This window comes from Arvicanthis niloticus, chromosome 15, assembly GCF_011762505.2.
Source record: "Arvicanthis niloticus isolate mArvNil1 chromosome 15, mArvNil1.pat.X, whole genome shotgun sequence".
NCBI lineage: Eukaryota > Metazoa > Chordata > Mammalia > Rodentia > Muridae > Arvicanthis > Arvicanthis niloticus.
Genome location: NC_047672.1, coordinates 17441466 through 17460198, shown reverse-complemented (window position 1 = coordinate 17460198; position 18733 = coordinate 17441466). Strand labels below are relative to the sequence as shown.

At 41.7% G+C, this 18733-nt stretch overlaps 1 protein-coding gene across 1 annotated transcript in view; it reads left to right on the top strand.

Annotated features, from left to right (window-relative positions):
* Cntnap2 (contactin associated protein 2) overlaps window positions 1–18733 on the top strand; it is a 1965545-nt gene that overhangs the window by 1694566 nt on the left and 252246 nt on the right. Inside the window, exon 16 of the mRNA XM_034518882.2 lies at window positions 14118–14288. Within this exon, the coding sequence (XP_034374773.1) occupies window positions 14118–14288 (171 nt within the window). The remainder of the gene's footprint in view (window positions 1–14117; window positions 14289–18733) is intronic.

Genomic DNA, 18733 nt, shown 5'->3' with positions numbered 1-18733 from the left:
TTAATGCTTTACATTAAAGAAACATTATTGTTTGTAGAAAGAGCACCAGCATCAAAGCCATGAGACCTAGGCTTAAAATAAAACTATAAGTGTTCACACCAAATCTTCTCGCCTCTTGTTTCTTTTTTGTGGTAAGAGAAATGTAGATAGTAATGGCAATCCAAAGTGAGACTTACGCATGATAACAACTGTCTGTATCAAACATACTTCCTGAAACATGAGAAGGTTCCGTGTATCTGAGCTATGACAAATAATTGTAAAAACCAATCTGAATCTAAATGGAATAAATTTGATGGGAACAAATTTGTTTAAAAGCAGTGAAAACTCACTATAAGAAGAAAGATGTACAGAGTTGTTAGCTGGTGGCTGAAGAGTTGCTTGGCAAGTTTGTCATTTGGATGGATGGATGAATGATGGGTAGGTGGGAAGGTGGGTGGATGGATGGATGGATGGGTAGATGGATGGATGGATGGATGGATGGATGACTGGCAATACAGGGATGCATAAATCAATAGCCTCTAGGTGTCTCCTGTGTATAGTGTGGCCTCAGAAATCCTATTCTTCCTCAGTGTTAGGAAGAATGGACTTTTTTCCCACTGAAGCTTGAAGGTGGGTTAGAAATGAAGCCGGTAGACCTATAATCCCTAGGTAAAAGCTGAAGTCTCGCGTATTCAATCCACCATAGTTCAAAGGTAAATTTTCCTTCAAAGTTTATATAGTACAATAATCAAAGATAGTGAAAACTAGCTAACATGTCCATCTAGCTCACCAGGGGTACCAGATGCCTGTGCGCTGCGGAGTGCAACACAATGAGATTGGTTCCTCATGCTCTGAGGCTCCCTGTTCATGCTCACTGAGGAGAAATCCTTCCCTATGACCCTCCGTCTCCCTAGACGCCTACCTGGGACATTGCAGCTCCCTCTCCTCCCTCTTAGCTTTCTTCTGCTCTTCTTCCTTTCCACTGCTTAAAAACACACTTGTCTTAGATTGTGTTTCTTTTGCTGTGACAAAGTGCTAGGACAATGAGAATCTTTGGGAAGAAAAGGTTTATTTCAGCTTACAACTCTCAGGGCATATTCCATAGCTAAGGGAAGTCACGGCAGGACCTCAGACAGGGCAGGAACCTGAAAGCAGAAACTGAGGCAAAAGCCATTGGAGAAATGCTGTTTACCAGCTTCCTCATCCAGGTTTACTCAGTCTGCCTTCTTCTAGTGCCCACGACCACTAGCCTAGGGCTCTCACTGTCCATAGGCCCTCCTATACTATAAACAAAGAAAATGCACCGAGGCTTGCCGACAGACCAATCTAGTGAAGCATTTTTCCAAAATGACTGTAGCTTGTGTCAAGTTGACATAAAACTAAACAGCACACACATACACAACCACCTAAAATAGAATTCCTAAGTAAACTGACCATCAAATATCATCCACAAAAGTAGATAGTATTCAAATCTGCTGTGAATCTTTTTAGATTTTTTTCCTTTACTCTGTACCTAAATAATCAAACACATGTGTATATATGTGTGTGCATATGTGTGTCAGACTCAGTGACTCCCAAGGGTATCCTGACCCACAGATTGAGAATCACCACCCTAGCTGTTTACATCTGATCACTATCAAAAACTCTTCAAACTTTTAAAGATCACCCAAAGCCAAGCAGTGGTGGTACACACCTTTAATCCCAGCACTTGGGAGGCAGAGACAGGTGGATTACTGAGTTCAAGGCCAGCCTGGTCTACAGAGTGAGTTCCAGGACAGCCAGGGCTACACAGAGAAACCCTATCTCGAAAAACAAACAAACAAACAAAAAAAGATCACCCAAATAATTGAAGTCTTGACCCAGAAAAATATGTCTGTGACCATGTGCAAGTGTATGTGATATGTGGTGTGTGTGTGTGTAATGAGAGTGTGCTTTTATGTGTGTATGTGTGTTTGCACATACACACGCGGTGTTCTACTTGAGGTAGAAAGTGGAAGATTAAGGGGAAAGTCAAGTGGATTGAAATCAGCAATGAAACAGCCATTTTCCAATACTAAATGGACCTGAAATTTATCCTCCTGCATCTGTAAGTAAGTGTCCTTATGTTCCTGAAACAATAAATCCCCATGAACTCCACATAAAGTTTTGCAGAGGCAAGATGTGAGATGGCTTCCATCAGAATCCACTCAGTGCTTTGTTTGTGCACCTTTCAGTCTGAATCTTTCTACATCCTGGTTCATGCGCTGGAGCCCTAGCCTGGAAAAGGTCAGAATGCAACGTGTTTCCCAGCCTCTGTACCCTGGGTGGCTGCCAGACTGGTGAACATAATCGCTTTCCAGCCCCAGACTATGCCGCCGTCCACTCAGTTTCAAATCAGCAAAACCTACAGCCGTGCTGTGGCAGTTTCAACTGATGCCTTTGCTTTTCTTATCGTCTAAATTTACTTTTACAATTACTGAGTGGCTCAGGAAAAACTTCATTCAGAACATGCAGTTTTCCACCAGAACCTCAAAGGCAAAACAAAGAGATGCAAACCTGCACCTCACAGCCCGAACTTCGGAGGCAGGAAATGGAAATCAAACCATAAATTGGCATGGCCTCCCGCTCTGCACTGTAATCATCTTTCCATATTCCATTGTCCCTGTATATACCTTTCTACCACATTATCTTTGAGAAGGACAAGTGCAGTCCTACAGCAGAGCCTCTTTCTGCAGAGAAAACCTTCAGTGCTGCCTCAGTCAGACTCAGTGTGATCCGCATGGACCCTTGGGGCAGAAGTGAGAGGGTAACCACCCATCCCTCAGTCGCTTCTGGTAAGCAGGGTCCCGAGGCACTTCAAACAGCCAGCTACCATTGGGTGCTCTGTGCTGTGCTTGCAGACTCATTGGCCGTTCACACTCTTCTAAATCAACCATTAGATGCCTTCCCATCCACCTTTATTTGTTCGCAGAACGCCAAAAAGTTACTCTCGATTTCATAAGCAGAGGCTGATGGGTGGCCCCTGTAATCCCTAAGCAACACCTTCCAATCCCTAACCCCGGCTCATCGCCACAGAGTGCTGTGTCTAAATTCCACTGTTTCAAGCAAATAGGACAACTGCAAAGTGGAACAGTGTTCTCAGAGTTCCCTCTGAGTCTTAGAGTCCAAGGGCATTTCCATCTTGATGGAATTTATTAATTTTTTTATGCTGGGAATTACTGGCTCTTAGCTGTTTTCAAACTTGGTATCCAGCTTTCTTTCAAGTCCTCTATTCTTGAGAGATGCACAGAAGCAATAAAGAATCTTCAGTGCATGATGCAATACTCCAGACTGACTGTCTCACCCTGAGGGCACAGAAGTCTTCCCAATTTTTCTATTGTCACTGCAAGTGGAGATTTCTGCTCCATCTCAGTGTTTGCTATTTCAACTTCCTTTTTTCTTTTTTCTTTCTGAAGCTGTTGCCAAGACCTCTTCTTGTTTTGCCCAATTTCTAGATAAAGAAACTGAGGCTTTCAAAGATGACCTCTTCCCTCTAGTGATGTTCTTCAGCCCGCTGCAATAATGGTCCACCAGAGACATAGGGACCAGGTTATTATTTTCAGTAAGAAATGATAGCATTCATGTAACAGGATGTATGAATCTTTTTATTTCCTGTAATGAAAAGAGTGCAGAAAGGAAACTTTGATGTGTGTAACATAATTGTATGGATCCTATCAATCCATTACCCTGCATGCAGAGTGTGTTCCGATCTCCACATCCGTCACTCTGCTGAAATGGGCAGCCTTTTTCCACGTTTTTACTCACCTAATGGATTTGATATAAAATCTGTTTTTCTATGGATGTGAGGCTCTAGAGGTTTTGTGGTTCATCAATACATAAAGGCTGGCTCCTGTTATAGCACCCTTCCCTGAGCGACTGCCGAGTGTGGCTAAATGCATCACAGTCTTTTACAAGCCTGCTGCCACCGCTCTTCATTACAACAGAGCAGATAATAAAATGGGAACTTAATGGCATTAAAGCATGAATCCAAATATATGAGGAGAGGAAAAGAAAAGAGGAAGCAAATAGCACAGTGAGAATAGAAACTGCATTCACAGAGCTGGCCCGAGGGCACATACGATGCCCAACGTTGTCAACTCACTGAGGAACTTTGAATATGAAGGTGACCATAGTAGATCCCTAAAAAGGTAAATGTCATGCATAATCTAAAACCTGAAAGAGAATCCATCCTCAGGTTAAATAATTATTCAGTTCTGAAACCACCAAAAATAGGTGTTGTAGATCAATGACTAGCATTAATTAATATTGGAATTAGTGATGGTTCAAATTCTTAAGCACAATATCTGGCTGTCTAACTGGGAGAAAGAAAGTAGACAATGAAATCTCTCCAACCTAAAACCTGTAGCCTAACAGAGGAGAGAAGCACATGAAAGCCATTGTAATAATATAGTAAGTTACATTGTAATAATACAAGAGATACCAGATGTCCTGGGAACAGAGAGCAGAAACAGTATCACTAGCTCAGGGAAGCACCAAGGAAGCCCTCAGGAGGAGGGATCCGTGAGACTGAACCTTAAGATGGAATAGAAACCAGGTAAGATTAACATGCATAGGTTATAGGGATAAAGGAAGAAAAAATTATAGAAAGGGGGAAGGTGGGGTTTTTTTTTCTCTACACCCTTCAAACATCCAAACATGAAGAAAAGAAGACTCGGTAGGCCAAACAGGTGGATTGCAAATTTTAATGCAGCTTGGGTTAGTGAGTGAACTCAAGTCAGGAGAATCACAAATTCAAGGCAAGAGAGCCTGGGTAACTTAATGACATCCTATTTGGAAACTGTTTTTTAAGCTTGTAAAAGGGCTGCAGTGTAACTCAGTGACAGGGTGCTTGCCTAGCCTGTATAAGGTCTGAGTTCAATCCCAGAGTGCTGAAAAAAATATACAGAGTAAGCAATGTAAATACTAAACAGACACACACAATGAGAGTATTTTGAGAGAGCTAGTGGCATAAACAGAGGCTTGGAAATGGACTTACAGTGCTAGTTCAGAGAAGCTACAATATACTCTTCAGTCATTTGAAACCATTGAGGTTTTATGCATGAGTGCAAACTTAGGAGATTTCTTGGTTGGTCTTATGAAGGATGGAAAACATAAGAAGCAGAACCAGGAGAGGAGGTTGCTATAGGTTTCAGGCAAAAGTATGGTCATAGCCAAGGCCATGAAAGGAATAGAAATGAAGGGAAGCATCTCAGAAGATTGAAAGATACAGATCTGGGGCCATGGGGATCAACTATATAGATGCACAGGAATGATTCCCTGGGTCTCTAGCTTGAGGATACAGTGGGATAGGTCCTATTCTGTGAGGTGGAGAACACTCTAAGTTAATATGAAATAAAACTATGCTCACTTTCAGACATTAAGTGTTCATCTTCTGTTGAGTCAAGACAAAGCTGTTCAACAAGCCCTTACTTTGACCTTAACTCATAGTACAGATGTAACTGCATGCGTAGATTTGACAACCAATAATCTCCAGTCACGTACTAGAAATCATGAAATGAATGAAAGTGTTCAGGAAAGGAGCAGCGAAGCACAAGTATTCATCCCTGACTCATCCAGCATTTTTACATGATAGGCGCTACCCAGAGTTGCCCCAGTATGTCCATCAGTGGGTACTGCACCACTTGTGAAACACCACCCTGAAAATAATAGACACAAACCTGTACCCCTCTATGGACAAGACATAATGTATGGTTCATTTTCAACTATGCCTGAATACAGGAGAATTGATCTTGAAGTCTCTCCTCTCTTAGAATCAATCCTATGGAATTATTTAGTATTTTTCTAAGTCTACAATGTAAATGGAATCTATGAAGCCCCGAAAGTTTCCCTCATACCTATTCATTTCTCCACTTCTGCATGTTATTAACTGTTAGTTGCAAACCCCCAAAAGACCAAGTACAAATCATGGGTCTCATTAAAAAGTTTTTAATAAGGGGGGTGTGGGACCTAAATCAAGAGACATTATGAGAAATTTGAGGTACTTTTTTCTAATCTTTAAAGATCTAGTACACACAACTATTCCAAGCACTGAAAATATAGTAAAATCACCTATCTGCACCATTCACACTTAAATGTGTCAGTCATGAGTTCAGCGTGTGGCTTTGATGACTAATTGGGAACAAACCCATTTTCTCATTCTTGTGCAGAACTGGGAACACTCTGAGCTCTGTGACCTTCAGAGTTGGAGCATCTCATGTCCTCTATAGGGCTCAGCCCAGTTGTAGCTCAAAGAACACAATTATTGTTGGCAGTATTGCCCTTTTGGGCCTCAGCAATGGAAAGAACCTTCTGGAGAAGGTGGAATGCTGAAGAGAGTACAGGTGACCAACCAAAGCCCAAGGGCAACATCTTCTCTTGGAGCCCTGAATTTTGAGGTTAGCTTATTCTGTAAAATAATGCTTTTTCTTCAGCAAAATCTACTTTTCCAGGAAGTCATTTTTTTCCTACTACTCATAAGAAAACCTCTACAAACAAACCCAAATCTGCATGCAAATGAAGTCATCTGGTTTATTGTTAACAACATCCAGCCCATACTAAACAATAGAAAGCTCATTGCACAATACAAAAACCACTAAAATCGTAACTTCTAATAATTTTCAAGATCAGGTGTCCAGAGTCGCTCAGTCAGTGAAGGCAGCAACATTGGACTGTAAACCAGACTGTGTGGTTCTAGGGGTCCACGTGGAGCCAGTACACAGTAGCTTTGCAGAGACACAGGTGGGCAAGAGCTTCCTTGAAGACTTACTCTCTACATCCCCTGCTATCTGATGCTGTGTCCTTGATCCTTCTCCTAAGTGGAGCACTACTAAACAACAAACAAACAACTTGCAAGACTAAAAATAATACTGGAAGGATGCTCAAAGTAGATTACAAAGATAAATTTTTTTAAAAGATCAAAATTAACCTTGAAAATGAGCAAGAAAACTGATAGATTAAAACAAACAGGTTTAGGGTGGAAAAGATTAAGAAACTATTTAAGTCTGTGGCCCTACATAAGGAGTGGGTATACACATGATAATCAGAGAGCATTAGCTTTCTCCACAGCAACCTAGACAGCTTGACAATTGTCTTTCTGAGTTGTCTCAATTAGATGTGAATAATGGCTTATCAGAAGAAGAACAAGGATTTGGAAAGTTAACCTCAAGCACCCCTTTCCTCAAGATGCTAACTGAAAATGTGATTCCAGAAAATGAGGGTGCAGACACAGAAATGGGATGTCATGACACCTCTGAATAGATTCCTGAAAAGGAAAAGAGGCAGGCTTGGCTACATGGGGGAGAGAGATCACAGGACAGGAGCTAAACACCAAGACCTGCTTATCCAGATGGAAACAGAAGTAGAGGCTGTCTCCAGAGCTCAAAGTCATGACTGGTAAATGACTGGAAATGCTTAATCTTTGGAAACATTTGAGAAAAGCTATGAAGTTGTGATAGTGAATTTGGAAGCCATGACAAGGACATGAATAGCTGAGCAAAGGAGACAAAATTGATCCCAGAGAAACAAAGAATTATACAGAGATAAAATATATTTGATTACCTGGCTTATTAGTAAAGTGATGGCCATGCCATCTTAAACATACAAATGCTAAATCTTCACAGACTCACAAATTTTGCAGTGTGACTGTCTGGAGAAAAAAATTGCAAAGGAGACTCATCTCACCTCCTGGAAAATCAATAGAAAATACCTAAGAATATAAATTAATAACTTCCACTCAAAGGTGTGCATGCATGCGTTCATGTCCCCGTGCGTGTACATGTGTGTCTGTGTGTGTTTAGTATGGAATGTGTTTGTGCATGTATATTTGCACATATGGAGGTCAGATGTTAACTTCAGGTGTCTTTCTCTATGCTTGACACCTTATGTTGAGACAAGATCTCTAAATGAAACTCCACAGCCAGCAAGGGCTAGAGCCAGCTCTCCTACTCTCATGTCATCGAGGCAGATCACTGTGATCTAGCCACCAGGGCCAGCTGTATTGGCAAAGTGAAAACAGAACCCCACTGATGCAAGGCCATGGACCCAGACATGATCCTTAGTGGCAACATGGGCCAGGACCTCACCATGGTCTCATGTAGAATCGCCAGCTATTCACTTCAGGCTGTCCCTCACTCACTACCTGTGAGTCTCCAGTTCTGCCTCTCTTCATTGTGCATACATCATTCTGCTGTTCTTTCTTTTACATCTTTCCCCCACTGACTTGTTCATGTTAGTGATACATGGGGCCTCTGGGTATCTGGGGTCATCTTAAGAATGTTATGTGCTGCCTGTACTGTATGGCACTGGGCAAGGATCTTTTCAGGCTTGCTCTGCCCACCTAGGCCACAAGACATCAGGCAGGCTTCTCGTGTAATATTTTGTAAGGAAAGAAAATTGGACTTAAAATAAAAGACTGCTACTCAGAAAATAGCTCTAGGAATTCTGAGGCTAGTATCTCACACCAAACATTCATTGATCAGGTCAAGTAAGTGGCTAGTGAAGAACTTGACATAGTGTTTTCACCTACTGACTTCCTGAGGTTTGTAGTGACACTGAGTGTCAGCGACACCTGGTTTGGGCTCCCAGCCCTCCCTGACATTTAGCTGGAGATGCCACCCTGCTTTCTCTGGACACGTAGGATAAGCCTAGCCTGGCTTGGCATGAATTTATTTGATAAGTTTCTCCCATGATGGAATCACTTTCAAGCTTGAAGAGCTCTCAATGCCACACCAACCGTTGTGCCAAGCCTCAGAGGACAGTGGCTCCAGCCCAGGGCTGTGTCCTTAAACCTTCCACCTACCTCATTATTCTGTCACTGTTGACCGACCCTTCTAATCTCAGACACTCATTTCTATTCGGTAGCACACCTTCCCTTTTGATTTCTAACTTTCCCCCCTCTGCCTGTCCATGCTGGCTCAGTCCCCGCCACCTGCTGTCACTCAGTTCTTATCATCCAGGGACTCACTTATTTTGACTTGATAGCCTCATACAATGTGCTTTTCCCCTCCATAGCACTGACCTTGATAGCAAGTACAAATTGTAACTATTTCAATAGCCTTAAGGTTACGAGACCATTAGTCCCGCAAATGCTTGGCATTGTTCAATGAAGTCTACAGGGAATAATAGAGATAAAGTCATGAATGAAGAAAGTGATGGTGTGCTGGTGGATTCAGCGTCTGGTTATTTGTGGGTGCTAAAACAGCATTAGCCTTTATTGATATTTATTTAGCATATTTAATACTCAGGGTACACATAAACCACATTTGACCCATGAAGTATTTGCATATGGAATTAAAACTAGATATAAATGAGGAGTAACTAATCACTTACTCATTTCTTTAGCAGTTATTTATAGAGTACTGACTATATTCTGAGGCCAAAGGTTATGGAGATGAAATAGTTTTATCTCAGCTTTCATAAGCTTATGGTCAACTAGAAGCAATATAAACAAACAGCAAGAGTGCTATCAGCTTCCTGCATGGTGGAATGCAATGCACACCGAGCAAACCTCTTGCATTATTTGTTATAACTCAAAGTCCCCAAGGCTGAGCAACCAACTTTCCAGACAAGACACAGGAAAGGTCACTAAGGGTCTGGGACATCAGCATTCAAACTTTTATCTTTATACATACTCATTGAAAGTGAGCTCACAGGGCTAGAAAGGAGGCTCCGAAGGCAAGAGCAGCACTGGTTGCTTTTCCAGAGGACCTGGGTTTGATTCCAAGCACCCACATGGCAGTTCACAACTGTCTGTAACTCTAGTTCCCAGAAATCTCACACCTTCTTCTGCTTTAGCAGGCAAGCAGGTGGTGCACAAATCTACATGCAGGCAAAATACATACATAAAATACAAGCAATAGTATCTTCTTCAGAAGAAAAGAAAGGCAGCTCACATCTCATTGGGCACATTTGCTTATTCGTTCTTTTTGACACTATATTCATATAGGGAGTGTGTGATATACTATAACTAAAGCAGACATTTAAAAAGATGGACACTAAACCAGCATGATGGGCGACTCAGTGGGCAAAGTGCTACATAAGCCCCCTGAACTGAGTTCAATCCCCAGACCCCAGGATGGAAGGAAAGTAAAACAGCTCCCAAAAGTCATCTTCTCATCTCTACAGCCTTGCCATACCGTGTGTGCACCTGTATGTATGTGTACACTACACATACACACACACATGCAGGCACACAAGCACAGACTCTCTCACACATACAGACACACTTATACATACATACACACACTCATGCAGATACAATGATACACACACGCATACACACACACACTCACACACTTTTGCACACTCACAGGCATGCATGCGCACACTAACAACAACTAAAATATTTTTAAAGTAAACAATAAAGGGAAGGACTTTTTCAAGATAAATAAAAGAGTCAAAATATCCTCTGCCGGTTTCCCAGTTGATTCCCAAGCCTCAACCCCCAACCACCACCCTGCAACTCCGGAGTAGACACAACTGTGACCTTACCAGGCCAGAGCAGAGGCCTTCCTGCTGTTGACGGAGTGTGGATTTTACAAATTCACCCAAAGATTTTGGACACTCACAAGTAACAGAGGTAGCTGGTGACAATCCAGACATTTCCAGGATCCTGGTAACACCACTGGTACAAGGCATGGTTTCCCCATGAATAAGCCCATTTAAGAGACCGAATTAGATTGAAGTTGCTTAGTGAGCACAGAATTAGAACAAATGGAATTGCCGTCTGTAGAGATGTTTCATCAAATGAGAAGAACTGATTGAACTGCCTTCTCGTCTCTGGGTATATTCCTATCGGAATAACTAGACCCAGACCTCAAATAAATACTGACATGTTTTCCTTTTAGCTTTCTTTTTCCTAGAATCACTTCAGACAACTGCCCTTCTTTTAATGCATCGCCACCCCAGATAATAAGAATGTACTTGATTGGATTGAAACTTGAAAACATTAATTACATTCCTGTCCTGGGGATTCAACCTAAAGAGACAGAATTGCTCTGAGGAAGGCTGGAGAACCACAGGGACCTGGATCCTGGCAGGCTCTTAGGATGTTAAAGGACTTTCCCCTAGTTAGGACCAACAGAACCCTCCTGGCCTGGGGTTATGGAATCTTCACCCCCTCTAACCTGGAGGTTCCTAATGGGTATAACAACTCCTCATTTGATTTAGGTTTTCTCAAAGAAGTACCAGATTTCCTGGTGGCAGGGAAAATACCCCTTCCCTCCCCACATGGAACACCTGATGTGGGCCCAAGGAAAAGGCTCGACCCGTGGGTGACAGCCTCCATGTCAGGGACAGTAATGATCCTTTCTTATTCCAATATTATCCTACCCAGCATCATTTTCGTTTCCCTAGAAAGAACTGAGCACATATTCTTCTGCTGAAAGCTATGAACGGTTAAAACACAGCAACTTAAAACTACACTCAGACTTTTAAATGCCTTAAGAACAAGCAGTTCCTACCCCCATCGTTTTTTTTTTTTTTAATTTGAGTTAGAATCAAGGCTCTGCTCTTCTTTGAATAGCCAAGAATGACCTTTAAGTTCTGATCCTCCTGCCTCTACTTCCTGAGTTACAAGCCCATACCACACTATTGCTGGCTATGCAGAGCTAAGGATCAAACACATGTTAGATAAGCACTCTACTGACCTACTGACCGAATAACTTCCTTGACCCTCGACCCTCTACAAATCTTTTTACCCCATGAAAGACACCTACAGACATATTTTCCCTGCCTTCTCAAGTGTATATTATCTACTAAGGTAGTTAAGAGAAAGACCATTATTCTGGGACAGCTCCAGAGAATAGGAAACATTAGGAACTATTTTATGTCATCCATTCAGCACTGTACGCAAAGTATATTCTTTTATTTTAATTTATTTTTTCTGCTTATTTTCCTGTAGAACTCTTATATGTCTCATATGACTTTACTTTTAATGTATTCTTTTTTATTCTATATTATATTTACATTTCAGATTTTATCCACTTACCCCATTCCCCCACCACCCAGGAACCCCCATCCCATCCCCACTTCTCCTGCTTCTATGAGGATGTGTCCCCACCTACCCCCCCCCACCTCCCCACCCTCAAATTCTCGCCCCCAACTCGGTGTTCAGCCCAAAGTATATTCTTAACAAACCACAAAGTTTGACGTAATAGAAGCTTAACAATCAGAACCCACCAGGTGACCTTTGGCTGTGTCTACAGACTTGGCAACTGAACTACATTTGAAAAACTAATTTTTAGAAGCTGTGAATATGGCTCATTTGGAAAAAGCTTTCTGTCCAAGCGTGAGGTCCTGAGTTAGATTCCGTAACCCACGTAAACAAAAGCCAGATATAGTGGCACGATTTGTCATCTCAGTGCTCGGGGAAGCCTGGACAAGTGGATCCCTTAGGCTTACTAGCAGGTTAGCATAGATTACTCACTGACCTTCAGCCCACTGAGACTCCGATCGAAAAGGTGGGGCCACCAGCAAGGTGACTCAGCAAGTGCCATACAAGCTGGCAAATTTAATCCAGCCTTCCAGCCTTCAGAACCCACCTAAAGGTATGAGGAAAGAGTATACTCCATGTGTAAACAAATGCAAACACTTCCCTTCTGTATTCTCTAAACAACCCAGTATGACAACTGATAACTATCACAGCATTCCCATTGTATTAGGTATCACCAGTAATCTGGAGATGATTTAATATACACAAATTTTATGCAACTATTTCAGCACTTTATTTAAGGGACTTCCATCCTCAGATTTTGATATTCACCAAGGTACTGAAACTAACCAAGGGATAACGTTATCTTTGTTTTGTTTCAGGAACATAAACACTTAAGATTTTTTTTTCTCTCCCCAACGAGCGGCACTAAGCCACTTACAGTCTGGTGTTGCTTTATTGAGAAATCATTGAGGTGGCTCACATAAACCCGTTAAAATTTTAATGTGTATATCTATAATGCATTTAACTTTAAATATTCCATGCACTTATCTGGATGTCACTATATCCTAGATGCCTACAAAAACAAATAGCTTTAGTGAGGTAAGAAGGTAATTTAATATCTGAGTGGAACAATACTACATGTTTAATTTAAAATTATGGCTTAAGTATAGCAGTGCCGACATAAAGTTACCTTCATTAAAGAATAGTAATTGGATTTAGTGTCACGTATGCACACAGTTTTTATTAGAGAAAAGAAAGTGAAGTTTGTAGATGAGTATAGACTAATGAAGTAAGCCCGGCTCACCTACTGTGATCTTCAAAAGACAGGTACACACCATTAAGACAGACTGTGGAATTAATGTTAAAGCTCAAGGCTTTAGAAACTACTTTAAAACACATCTAAAGATTTTTATCTTAATCAGCCTTAACCTGGGATGGTCAAACGTGCACATTAGAAAGAAGTCTCCACAGAAGATCAAGATGCAAGTCAGGTCATGGTCCCGTATTAACTTCTTGATCCATTAGTCCTGATGGAATCTGAGTTAGCTGGTTTAAAGTTTTATTATGTCCTATAAATTGTTCTTCCTGATACACTGGCCACTCAGCCAGGCAATGGTTGGGAAGGATAGATCATGCCTTTTCAGGAGTTTCATGGTACTGATTGACTAAAAGCACCTGGGTGAGTTCAGAGGGCATCTGATTCCAGGCTCTAATATCCCAGAACGAAAGAGTTCACCAGGGACTCATGGTTAGAGACTGAACTTGAAACCATTTATTAAGAGAAGAAAACGTGCCCCCAAAATGAAATTGGGTTAGTGAACTGATAAAAGAGCCACATGTGTTATATGGCCCTTAAAGGACATTTATAGCACCCCTCCATCTGTATTTACAGACTCACACCCTGTGCATGTTCTGTTCTTTAGATGAAGCCCAAGAAAAGAAAAGCTTCCAGTCTTGCTCTGCAGACTAACATCTTTCACATGTAAATCTTAATGTTTCTGACTCCATGCCCCTGCCACATCTATAACTCCAGGCACAACTCAAAGACAGCTCGCCTGAAGAGTCTCTGCTCTCTCTGCAATTGTTTAGGAATACATGGCTACTGCCCATGAAGGTTTATTATACTCAAATATATATATTTGTCCTAATCAAGGTACTGGGTAACTTGTCTTCTCTCTTCATCCCACAGGAAATTATTGGAATGCTGCTTCCTTCCCAAACCCGTCATCCTACCTGCACTTCTCTACCTTCCAAGGGGAAACAAGTGCTGACATTTCTTTCTACTTTAAGACATTAATCCCCCGGGGAGTATTTCTGGAAAATCTGGGGAACACAGACTTCATCAAGCTGGAGCTCAAGTGTGAGTATTCATTTCCTGTCAACACGTTAGTAGTCACTCTGGTCTCAGAGATGTCTCAAGATAGCTGGCAGCAAAGACAAAAAATCGCCGCTTTACTAGTGATGGGAGAGCATACAATAAGGTTCTTTGTTTAATGTGCTTGCTTTCCAAGGAAGTGGGTCAAGAGGAGTCAGAGGTGTGTAAACCAGCCTGAAAGACAGACAGTAGAGAAATCAACATGAAGGAAGGTGGAGAGAGAAAATAAAGATGTCAACGTGACTGAGGTAGCCACAGACCAGCCATCTGATGAAACAAAACACTGCTGTGCAGTTCTCTCAATGAAGTTCTGCATTCACATATTCCAAAAAGTGTAGGGTCATAATTTGGTTAGGCAAGGATGCAGAAATGAAGAGTCAGGCCCAGTTGGCCTTGGACCCACCAAGCATGTGGAGTTCCACATTCAGGATTGCCTTTGTGGGAAGAGGGGCCAGGCAGGTTCACAGACGAGGATTGCTTTACCAAGGTTCATGTATCCTCAGATTTAGGCAATTATAATATGCAGAAGTCAAGGCTCTTCTATCTGTTGAGATAAGTCAAAACCATGCACAAGACTCTAAGCCGAGTCTTCTGTGAGAACGCAGCCCCTGGTGAGTATGTCATACTGGCTTTCTCCCTGCATCTGTGCCTTTTAGGTTCTCTACACTACTGTTAGCTTATGCTACTGTTCCAAGAATAATTCCAAAGCTATTTCCCAGTTTATCTAAGGTTTTTCTCTTTTTGTACTTATAAATATGCAATGCACCATTTAAAAAAGATAATCTTGGATAAACATTTTTTATGTTGAAATCCCACTGAGGTCTAATTTTAAATGGTAGATTGTAACAGAAGAAATAGGTGAAGGTGTTCCAGAAAGAGTCTCGGATTCAAATCCAAATTTAGGATTGAATTACTTAATTATGTTGGATCCCAATTTTTGAATTATATAAAATTATGATGTCAATTTTGGGAGATTGTTCTGAAAATGGAATGTAGACACTCATGGAGAATTTACTTCAGTATTTAGTAAGTACTAGAATTATCTTTGCAAGGTTTCCCATTGTAATGAGGGGATTTCAGTATGATCAGAATCTTACTCAGCCCAGTAGTGCTGGAACCAGGGTCTTGAAATATTAGGCACTTGGATGTCACAAAAGTCAATCTGAGATAGTGACTCCAAATCCTTTGTCTCACACAAAAGAGGTTAAAGATGTAGGCTCTCGTGGGATTATGTACAACAGAAGTAAATTTTACTAAGAATAACGAACTAGCAAGAAATTGGGGGAATATGACAGAAACTCCCAAGAATAGAAAAGGCTTCTAGGAGAGAAAAGGATCATTGAACTCTTGGCCAGGGGACTTTACAGGGACATGACAGATGTTAGACAATGGCTGAAATAACGCCCATTGGTGTTGGCTAATTTTCTGGGCTAGCATGACTGAGTCCATCAGTGGGGGCCCACATGCTCTATGCGGGTCCCCTGGACCAGCCATGGCAATGATCACATGTTGTTTATGTACTGTTCATCTCTGACTCCAAACTTGTTAGTTATTGCCCTTGACTGTCAATAGCTGTTAAGTATTTGGCCAGCATTATTACACTTGGACTCTGCAGATACCTCAGGTGTCACTAATTATACTATGCTCTCTTTATCCTCATATTTACATAATCAGCTGTAGCTTTAACAAGACAGAAAGTAAACTCTATCCCAGTCACTAAGGTATAGCTGCAGTCTTTCTTGATTGTCTCATATTAAGCAAGTGGTCGGACATAGTGTCCTAAGCAGAAGCTTATTGTTAGAAGCTATCCTTACTTATTGTTAAGTCTGTTATAATCAACTTCGTTAGAAGCAAGACTTTAAGAAAGGATGATAAATATTTCCTTCCAGAGCTTTGGGCATAGAAACAACTGGTCTGTCATCACTAGCCCTCTTCTTCACCTTCTCTATCTTAGATGTTTTAAACTCAACTGCAGGCCACCTTTTCATCTCCCTAGCTTGTCCAGACCCTCCTCGGAAAACCCCTCCCCTCTTCTGTAACCGCAGCTTCTGTTCTCACTGCAACAGACATGGGCAACTTATAGTTTTCACCATGGACAAGATCTGATTAAAAAGAAGACTGAAAGTAGTCTGGCCCTAGAATTAAAACTAATTAATTTATTGATTAAAATGCCCTCTCCACTGAATTAGGGTTCATAATTATTAAAGTGGGATTTTTCATCTCCTTCAGTTAAAATTAATTTAACCAACTATGTTCTTACTTCCACATTAGTTAGAGGGCATATTAGAAATATCCCATGGCCTAAAAATGGGCAGCTCTATATTTGAAAAGTTCTATATGTTTCTATAATGTTCTTTGGGTTCTCTGACTATTTAACCTGCTCATATTTTGTATAGTCATGTCTTGGAAGCAGGGGATAAGCCTAGTTCAGAGATTGCATTGGCTCTCCTCAAGCCTTGAAGGATTTCATTTATTTCTTATTGAGGAAAATCTTCAGAGGTGCTTTCAAAGCCTACAGATCTTTGGATTGTAAGCCTAGATCTTCACCTACTGCCCTAAGGTCCTTCCCTAGAAGGTCTTTCTGCAATAGCAAAAGGGTGGCAGAAGGTGAGTTACAGCCTCCAACTTGTCATATACCTGACCTTTCTGTCGTATTGTTTGTATGGGGTGAAGATGTACAGGATCATCAAGATGCAGGCTTGAAACAGTCTCTTCTAGAGCCTCCTGTACCTTCTAAAATCCACTAAAAGTGAAAATAGTTTTTAAAGACCCTTGACCAGCAGACAGTAGAAAGCATCACTTTGAGCAGCTTCATCAGAGTTCAAAGGTGCTTTAGTGTGTTGTGTGCAGTAGGTGATGACAGACGTGTGTACATGAGACAAACTTTTTTTTAAAAAAGTAACAAGTAGTGCTCTTGTGAAGCTGTCCATCCTTAAGAGAAACTGAGGCACAAATTAATTCATGATGTTCATTTGGAATGATTGTGTTGCAGCTTGGAAAAAAAGCTGAACTAAACTGTCTTGAATATATAACACAAGTTCCCAGCAATTTCATATAGCTGTTAAGACAAAGAGTAAAAGTACAAGGAAAGGTATTATTATTTTTGTGTTATCTGTGACCAAAATGTCTGAGGACATCTTAAGAGAGTAATCATTTATCTCAGCTTAAGAAATCATAGAGTTGGATGTATGGCCAGGTGACCCCACTTGGGCAGAACATCACAGCAGCAGGAATCTGTGTCACCTGGAAGCTGCTGACTTGAATTGCCCTGAAAGATGAGAAGAGTCATGCAGAAAAGGATCAAGGCAAGATAGAGCCCCAAGGGCAGTCCCAGTGGCCTAGTTCCTTCCATGAGTACAATCTCCTACATATTTTTACCCACCTCTCAACAGTGCCATCAAATTATGATCCATCAAAAGATTAATGCATTCTTTAGTTCAGAGCCCCCAGGATCTCATTTTTTTATTATTCATTTTATTTGTTCACATTTCAAATGTTATCCTCCTTCCTGGTCTCCCCTCCATGGACAGTCCCCACCCTTTCCCCTTCACTTTGCCTCTAAGAGGGTGCTCCCCCACCCTCCCACCTACTCCTGCCTTTCCCCTCTTGTATCCCCTTTCTCTCGAGTATCAAGCCTCCAAAGAACCAAGCACCTCCTTCTCACTGATGCCAGATAAGGCAGTCATCTGCTACATTTGTAGCAGAAGCTGTGGACTGACCCATGTATACTCTTTGGTTGGAGGTTTAGTCTCTGGGAGCTCTGAAAGCTCCAGTAAATTGATACTATTGTTCTTCCTATAGGGTTGCAATCCCCTTCAGCTCCTTCAGCCCTTCCTCTAAATCTTCCACTGGGATCCCTGGGCTCTGTCTAATAATTGGCTGTAAGTATTTGCATCTGTCTTAGTCAAGTGCTGGCAGAGCCTCTCAGAACACAGCCAAACCAGGCCCCTGTCTGCAAGCACATCTTGACATCAGCAATAGTATTGGGGTTTGGTGTCTGCAGATGGAATGGATTGCATAGTGGTGCAGTCTCTGAATGGCCTTTCTTTCAGCCTCTGCTCCATTTTTGTCTCTGCATTTCCTTTAGATAGGGACAATTCTGTGTTAAAAACTTTTAGAAGAGTGGGTGGCCCCAGTCCTCCACTTGGGGCCATGTCTATCTACTGGAGGTGGTCTCTTCCGGTTCTACCTCCCTGCTATTGGGAATTTTTGCTAATGTCATCCCATTGAGTCCTGGGAGCTTCTCAATTACCTGTTGTCTGGGACTTTCTAGTGGTTCCCCAAGTTCCCCACCCCACACTACTACTTATTTCTACTTATTCTCCCTGCCCTCTGGACTTCTCTCCTGTCTCTTCCCATACTTGGTTCTGCCCCCCCCCCTTTTTCCTCTCCCTCCCTTTGTCCCTCCCTCCCTCTGCCTCCTGTGATTA